Raw genomic sequence first — 8,631 nt, 5'->3', positions numbered from 1 at the left:
AAGGAAGAATATTTCCACTAAGAACTTCACGTGATTGACTTAATGCTGCATATGATGTAAGATTTCATGTAAATACAAGGTGTCTGATGGATATTTTTTCAGTAGGTCATGTGAAACGTTTTTGAGGCATCTCAAATTGTGAAGGCGTCTCAGGGTTGTGGCAGATATGCCAATTTTAGCAGAAAAAAAAATATTAACTCAGTATTTAAGTCAGTCAGTTATTGGGTGTGAAGTTTTGATTTTTTTTAATAAATTTTGAATGAAAAAGTTGTGACACGTGGTTGTCGAACATTTTAGTCCATCTTTGTGAAGGCAACCCCAAAATTCATCTTTATGTACTCGTTTTTTGAATTAGCACGAGGCTACATGCTAACACTCCACCATTAAATGCTAATACAAAAATGTCAAACACACTAACTAATTCAGTGTAGTTGATGGGCACTGTGTTATTCTTAAAAGATTGTTTTACACTGTGTTCAAAATTGTCACTGTCCTCCAAACTACATGCTGTATGCATGCATCATTTATATGAAAAAAAAAGAAAAATCTTCCCATTACGGCCACATTCCTCCTGAAAATAACGACGGCCATAACAACTGCCACTACCATTTATCTTTAAAGTTGAAACATTTTTTTCCATCTTTCGCTGCTTTTAAATGTGCTCATGACGAAAACACCAACATTGAGCAGTGTTCGTTAAGGACACATGAATGATGTTTGCATGCACACAAATACTCTCTGTACGTATGCAAGTAAGCCTCAAGTCCTTTCACTCCAGTGGAAACTCCCGTGATCTCTGATGTGTTTGCACAGCTACTCTTTCAGTTTTGCGGTGGAATTCAGACGGACTGCACTGGTTGCCACAGGAAGTTGGTATAAAAATAAATGGCTAAGTGATTGAGGAATGTAGTATACATTTATATGTGTACACATACTCACACTACAGAGGTCGAGAACGGCCAACGATTTTTCTTTTTTTTTTTTTTTTACACACTGTTATCTCATGATGAGGCTTATTATCTCATTATTTTGATATAACAAAGGTTGTTTTCTCATGATAATGAACAAATTAATAATGTGTTCATCTGGATTTCAACCAACAAGAGCTGCCACGAACGTCTTCCGTAGCCGGCTGTAGCTGTAGCCTACCAGGAAGTTACACACCACGTTAGTTTGTTTACTTTTTTTAGGGGCTTCCAGTTAGCAGATTAGAGGCTGACAAACTCCCATCTATCCAGCTGCTTCAGCTAAGGTAACGTAAAAGTAGGCTAACGTTAACTTAGCAATGTAATGTGAAACGTAATTAAACGTTTATTAGTTCATTAGTTAATATTACGGAACACATTATTAATAATTTGTTATCATGAAAAAACAATCCTCGTTATTAGGAGATGATGAAAGAAATTCATTCGTTATCACGAGAAAACAACCTTTGTTATATTGAGATAACTAGATAATAAGTCATTATCACAAGATAACAGTGCATAAAAAAGAAAAATCCATGACCGTTCTTGGTTTCCGTATAACACACACAAAAACATATATATGAGTAAAAAGTTTGGCTGTGTTTTTAGTCATCATTGTTTGCATGCTAGCTATGTAACATATAGAGTGCATCAACAGAGGCCACCATTGTGGCTATGCTGCTCCTCACTTTCCAACAACACTCTCGTTCGTCTTCTGACTTTTTTTTTTTTAAGCATGAGCAGACTCACAACACCAACAGAAATCTTAGTATGGTATATATACAGAGTTCATTATATGATGACCCAGCTCTGCTAATGCAGTGATTCTTTCTTTTTGGGTTAGGACTCCCACCAAAAAAAAAAAAAAAGGTTGGTGATTGTTTGCTCTGTTTTGTTTTTGAGGCCTCACCCCCTGGTTAAGAAACATGTGCTAATGGATTCTGATGTGCAGTTGTGGCCAAATTATCATCTCCTAATATGCACAACAAAAAGCACAATTCTAAAAGAGGGAAGTTCATTCGATGGGAAATTAAGATGGAGCTGGCTGAGTAACAGATTCACTGGTGAGCCACAAACAGCACATTAACACAGCGTGTCTGAAGTTTAAATTAGAGACATGACGTGCGGGTCTGAACCTGTTTACAGCTGTAAATAATGGAGTGGACAGTAAGTACAGCGAAGGGGGTCAGAAAGCTTTCACTTACGTGTCGTGTAATTTGTACCTGAACTTGATCTCGGGCTGTCACTTCCCTCTATGTTAGGATGGCTCTAATGGAACAGAATGTCAGCCGCTGTGACTTTTCTGCAGACGCAGGGCCACGCGGCTCATTTCACAGGGAGAATGTTTCCACGGGAGCCAAATTAACCACGCAACCCGCTGAACCTGTCTGACTGCATGATTGACATTGACCAATAAAACAAAACCTGCTGTGTCAGTGAGAAACAACAAGACCGCAGAGCGCCAATGCGGTGTTGTCACATCGTCACTGGAGGCCTTCTGAGGCACACAAGAGCACAGTCTTGACTTGTCTTCGCTCCATCACACTGTATCACCATCACAACGCAAATAAATATGAAAGCTGGAGGTGGAGGTGGAGAAGAAAGGAAGCACTAGAAACTCGGGGGAAGTTCTCTTCAGGAGTTATATTTACACTGAGTGCAGCATAGTGGGAGCTCAGTAGACAAATACTCTCACATCTTAATTTTTCAATTAGCATGGCTCTTGTTCTCTAAACATATGCAAACACAGCGGGGCATCTATTAAAATGCAACTCTAGTGTTGAGCCTAATTAGAGTAAATTGGTTGGCTTGTATTCGGAGGAATTTGAATGCAGCTCGCTATTCATGTTTCACTGCGTGTTTCGCCCCAACAAACAAACTGGCACCGGCTCGCCTCATGCATATGTTGAGCAGAAATCGCAGCCTTGGCGGGTTGAGTGAGATGTAGTGTGTGCATGACACAGTGTGTGTCTAAATGCGTGCTGCGTGTTGTCTTTTCTGCAAAATAAATCGGTATATGCCAAATATTTTCACACAGTCTGCAGAAATCACATTACTGTACCATCATGGAGTCTCTTTATTGTGCGTCCTGATTGCTTAATAATGCATTTGTACAGGGAATTGCGTTTTTAATGTGATATTTCCTTTTATTATCTGATGCTCTACATTTGCTTTTTGGCTTCATTATCGCTTCATAGAGGGAACTAAGTCAAACTAATAAAATGTTGCTGACTTTGTCCCGGTGATGTTTTATTAGGAGCGGATCTCCAGTGTTTTTGCCAACGTCATTGGAACATTGGAGAGGCTTACAGTACAGCAGGCAGCAGGCCAAATGGACCCTGTGCAATGTAAAGGATAATTTGTGCTGGATGCTCTCTGCGTGGCCGGGGTAAACAGCTGCCTCCACAGCGAGGAGGAGAGGACCATGTCTCAGCCCGCTGCATGAGAACCTAATCCCGAGTGTGTGAGGACAGCGAGCTGTGCGAGCACTGTGTTAGACATTAACTCACGTTTGGCCTCAGTTGTGCGCAGCCCCATATTTTTGGCTTGGGGTAATCAGGTTTGTCATTCGAAGTGCATTTTTTATTTGTGATGCAATGGACCAGATGGCAGATGAAATGACTCTGAGAGCCGATGAGAAAGACAAAGGGAGAGTAAACACTGCAGAGGAGAGCTCTACGTGGGCGAGAGGAGGTAAGATAATGTGACTCAGGTCTGTGGAGAAAATCTGAGCATCACTATTGAATCACCGTGCTTCTTGTAAAGCTTTGTTATGATTGTGTGCAACAGTCATCCTTCCTGTCTGCGGCAATTTCACAACTTAGTAACCGCTTTCCTGTGCTTTACTTGAGAAATCTGAAAAGTTGCAGTTTCAGAAAGATTCACCCCCCCCCCCCAACAAATCATGTCTCGTCAGCCGCCTGCCTCCATGCATTCTTTAAGCTGTGTCGATGATTTCTGTTCCGCAGTTCTGATGCGTTGCAAATCCAAGTTTGCACTCTGATTTTTAAAACATGAAGCGAAATTATCGTCAGATCCACCGCACCGGCGCCTAATGAGTGAGCGTGGCTCTGCCGAAACACTGGAACAAAACCTGAAAAATGCATAGTATGCCTGCAGGCCTTATTTCTCTATCAGCTAATGGTCATGGGCATGGACCAGCTTTACTTCTTACTTAATTCATTAGATAACCTGGGAGCATTGCGCTGCTTCTCAGCTCAAACAGACACCCAGACAGCAGCACAGATTTGAAAGTTCGTTTTAACTTCAAAAACCCAATCCCTGCCTTCATTTCTCATTCAATCAATTACAAATGACAGTTAAAAACACGGACAGCCCTCATAAGACACAAGAGGAAAACACAATCTGACAAAAAGGTGATAGCAGTGGGAAACCATGCTATGTATTCAGTAAACTTGTTTTTTTTTTCATACTTCAAAAACAGGGAATAAAATCTCAAAAATGGTCAATACAGCCCTGAGCAACGTCCATTTGTATCTCTCCGGCAAAAATGTAGGTAAGACAACAAACGCAGTTTATTGGACTTTCAAAACTGTTTCCAGACTGTGAATAAATCATTGTACATTAAATGTTAAATAATACAGAGAAAGGTACGGTGAATAATTCATTTCGAATAGGTGGTGAAAAAATAAACAGTCTGCAGCCAGCGCAATTATTCATTAATATCTATTTAAATCAGATGTTAACAAACAGATCTATTCCCGCTTTTCATGGCAGCGATTTCACATCTCGTTGTCTGATTTTCTGGAAATCAGACCAACACAGATTGTACGTTTTGCAGGGTGAACGGTTTCACTTTTCATCAACCGTTTCAGGAGCTAGAGACATGACACCACTGAAAGATGGAACGTGTACCATTTCTCCATGAAAATGGAGATTTTATATATTTTGTTGAGTTGTGCACATTAATCCAAATGTTTCTGGCAACGTTCAAACCCAGGGAAAATGCGTAATTTTTTCCGAGATAATGATGCCTTTCGTCTATCTGTCACTAGTACTTCTGGGAGAGAGTCTAAGAGTGAGAGAGGAAGTCGGTGACAAAACACAAACTAATAAAACTCTAAAACATTACCTCCTTGGCAGACATTTTCCTTTGTGTCGCATAGTTAGATTTATATCAGCATTGGTGATGAACAGCGAAGACAACGACTCCCATGATCACCCTGCTACTTGCGTCATTTGTTTTGTGGAAAGACCCTTCATCAGAAACCAGACGACACATTTTGGTAATTACACATCGTGAAACTTAACAAGCTTCAGTGATCTGTGTGTCTATGTAGTGTCTATCAGAGTAAGGATCTCATAGATCAGGTGATAGTGGAGAGTTGTTAAGTTTGTGTCAGTAATTTCCAAGTAATGAATCTTCCAGACTGATAACTCTCAAGGGTTACTACCACTACTTAGGCCAAAAGAAATTGAAACTAATTTGCAGAATGTATAAATAAAACAGTTACCAATAAACTGTATATCTTACCAGTAGCGACTTTTATATGTTGCAGATATGAATCCTGTGAGGTTTATAAGACATGTCCTGTCATTTCCAGTGATTCCGTATCATGTCCTGCGGTACTGACTTGTGTCATTCCGCGTCATATCGATTCTTTCATATCTTGTCACATCATAATGTGTCATGGCCGACTGTGTAGTTTTGTATCATACCCTGTCATTTCGTATTGTGTCATATCCTTCTTAACGTATCATATTGTGTCATTGTTTCTTGCCCTTTTTACATCGATTAGGGTTATATCACATCGTGTCGTGTCATTCGTATTGATCACTATCATATTGTACCGTGTTATGTCCTTAATATTAATTTGTGTTGTATCATGTTGTGTCATGTTCCAATGTACTGATTTGTTTTGTATCATTTTGGTATCCTGTTTTGTCGTGTCCCATGGCATTCATGAGTGTCAGATTTTTTTCTTATTGTGACTTCACCCATTGTGTAAATTTGTGTTGTGGTCATGTCCAGTTGTATAGATTTAAATTGTGTCCTCTTGCATCATGTATCAGGGTGTATTGCGACGGTTCGTATCACAACAGCAGCTATAGTGCAGAATTATCAGCAACTCTGGCCACTTTAACTAGGGACCAATATGCACTTCCACCAACGTATGCTGCGGTTATGGTCTTTAAATACTCAAGTCATACTCCTCAAATAATCAAATTGTTCCTGTCGCTCAATTTTGTGTGTTCACTCTTTTAACATTTCCTCTCTTGGGCAGAAAGGACACAAAATGAAGCTGGAGCCAGTGACTGGAGACTCGGTGCGCCTGCAGAAACTGAGCCTGGCGAGACGAGCAGAGACACGGACGCTCAGCAGCCGAGAGAGTGCGACATCCCTTCATCCCCTCTGTTCTCTTCGAAGACGTACCAAAGAAGATCTTCCTCTGCATCCTCCTCCACCACAGACTCCCTGTCTTCTCAGCAGAGCAACGTGGGAGGTTAGTGACACCAGCACACCACCCGTCTGATGACCCCTCGCTGCACACACAGCTGTTGTCGTCTGCTGCCAAGATAAACACACCCTGAAATAATATAAAGGAAAAATATCTTGTATTGAGTCCTCAGTAAAAGTGTTATGGAATTAATTTTTCCTTCATAGCTTTTCTACTGATGACATAAATGATGATTAATATGCAGCATAATAATGCCACAGAACACAGACAGAATAAAAAATTTGACAAATTGCAAGCTTTATGCCTCACCATGCTGTGAGAATGCTTAAATACAGTTCATATAATCAATTATGTAAATGTGTGAATAATTCACAGACTGAAACTACAGCAAAAACAGAGGAAGACTAATGCAAAAAAAAACGCCAACCAAAGTAGACTTGCTACTGTAGATGCAGCCACATAAGTGATTACACCACAGACTGTATATGTTCTTATGCTCTTTTATGAAATGAATTATCAAATAAACCCATAATATAATAATGATAACTCATTTGGATTAAGGGAATAGTTACACATGTTAGGGAATACTCTTGTTTGCTTTATTTCCAAGACATTGGTACATTGATGTTAGTCCCTTGAAGGTACATTAAACAGGAGTTTGTGTCAGGATGTAGTTTGCGTACCTTACCATCAAGACTGGAAGCAGTGGGGTACATGCAAATATCTTTAGCATTAAAACGTGGACAGATGTATCGTCTTATTTTGGCGCTGCATCCATCTTGATCCAGGTGCAGATTAAAAGGTGCTAAATTCTTTGCAGCACAAGCGATAGGGACTTTTCCTACGACTTTCTTGGGTGAGTAACTGCCTGTTCATGGTCAGTGTCATTTGATGATCTCATGCTTTATAGCACCCATGGGGCCACCTTTTGGCAAAGGCTACTGGGAAGACATATTGCACTGCACATTGTTTCACTGCAACCACAACACAACTTAGAAACGCTCTTGGCAAAGTATACAGAAGAGACTTCTGGTAATTGATTATGTCTCCAAACAGCTTTCTTGTTTGTCTCTCTGTAAGGGATCAAGGCCTGATTTCTTAAATTATGCATGTGCAAAGGAAGGAAACGAGGCTTTTAAAATGTTACAAGATGTAAGTGAAGAGTAGCTCAGATGATTTATGTCCCAAGATATGGTTTAAAGACATTTCATCACACATCATCTCAAAGAGGTCAATGCAAATGTGTGAAGAGGAGGGGCATCTTTTTAAGCGACAAAAGCAAAATGATTTTGCTGACTTTAATGTCCAATAAATACAATGACGCAAAGCACTTTTTAAATGTCCCTCCTGACAATGTGTTTCTCCTTCAGTTGACTGTGCAGGAATTGTCCTGAAATGTCTCTTCTGTCGGTTCTACGATTTGTTCCTCATGCTTCCCGAATCCTGTGAGAGAGTTGCCAAACGCTGCTGCCCCGATTACAAACAAGTCATGGAGTCTACACCAAGCAGTAATGAAGACTCTTGCCTGGACTGGGACTGTGGTCTGCTCAGCTCCTGTCAAGATACAAGTGAATGCCTGGAGCTGGCTATGGAGCTTTCTGAGATATGCTATCACTAGCAAGAAATCCATACTAATCTACAAACATGATGAGAAAATGGTTGGACAATCAAAGATCAGACTGTCCAATGCATCCTCATACTTAAACGACTGAATAGGACAATTGCCAGTGACCCCTCAAAACAAAATATATTGCCATTCCCAAAACAACATGACTGTTGCCGTGTACCAGCGGCAGGCATACTGGAACCAGTTTGGTTGGGTTTAGGATAGAAAACTACTTTGTAGGCGTTAGGAAGAGACTGTTGTTTGGGATCAAATACATACATTACTTAACATATGTATGTATGTAATTAGTGGATATAGCCACTGTGACGGTACCCATAGGTTTCTGATGAGCCAGTGTGAAGCTCAGATTGTGTGGGAAAATTTCCATTTGGCAGTTCCTGATTCACCCCAACAGCTGGCTAATCAGAGGAGCAAAGAGGTGAAGCAGGTGTAGAGCTTGAAGCTACAAAGCTAGCTAAGGCTAACAAGCTATCTATGGTCACACATAAAGAAAAGTGATTTTAATCTCACATCATCTTTTTGACTTTGACCGCAGAATCATTGTGTTTATTCGACACAATGTTGAATTATTTGCCCTCCGTTCTGCAGTTTAAGTGTGCTCGCTGCTACCGAGGTTGAG

At 40.4% G+C, this 8,631-nt stretch overlaps 1 protein-coding gene across 1 annotated transcript; it reads left to right on the top strand.

Annotated features, from left to right (window-relative positions):
• Positions 1-6,082: 6,082 nt before the first annotated feature.
• Positions 6,083-8,003, top strand: mdfic2 (MyoD family inhibitor domain containing 2). The gene is made up of 3 exons (XM_037100173.1): positions 6,083-6,098; positions 6,212-6,430; positions 7,756-8,003. Exons 1-3 carry the CDS (start codon positions 6,083-6,085, stop codon positions 8,001-8,003), a joined length of 483 nt encoding a protein of 160 aa, XP_036956068.1.
• Positions 8,004-8,631: the final 628 nt, after the last annotated feature.

Source organism: Acanthopagrus latus, chromosome 6 (genome assembly GCF_904848185.1).
Source record: "Acanthopagrus latus isolate v.2019 chromosome 6, fAcaLat1.1, whole genome shotgun sequence".
In the NCBI taxonomy this organism is placed as follows: domain Eukaryota; kingdom Metazoa; phylum Chordata; class Actinopteri; order Spariformes; family Sparidae; genus Acanthopagrus; species Acanthopagrus latus.
This window is presented reverse-complemented; position numbering and strand designations above follow the sequence as displayed.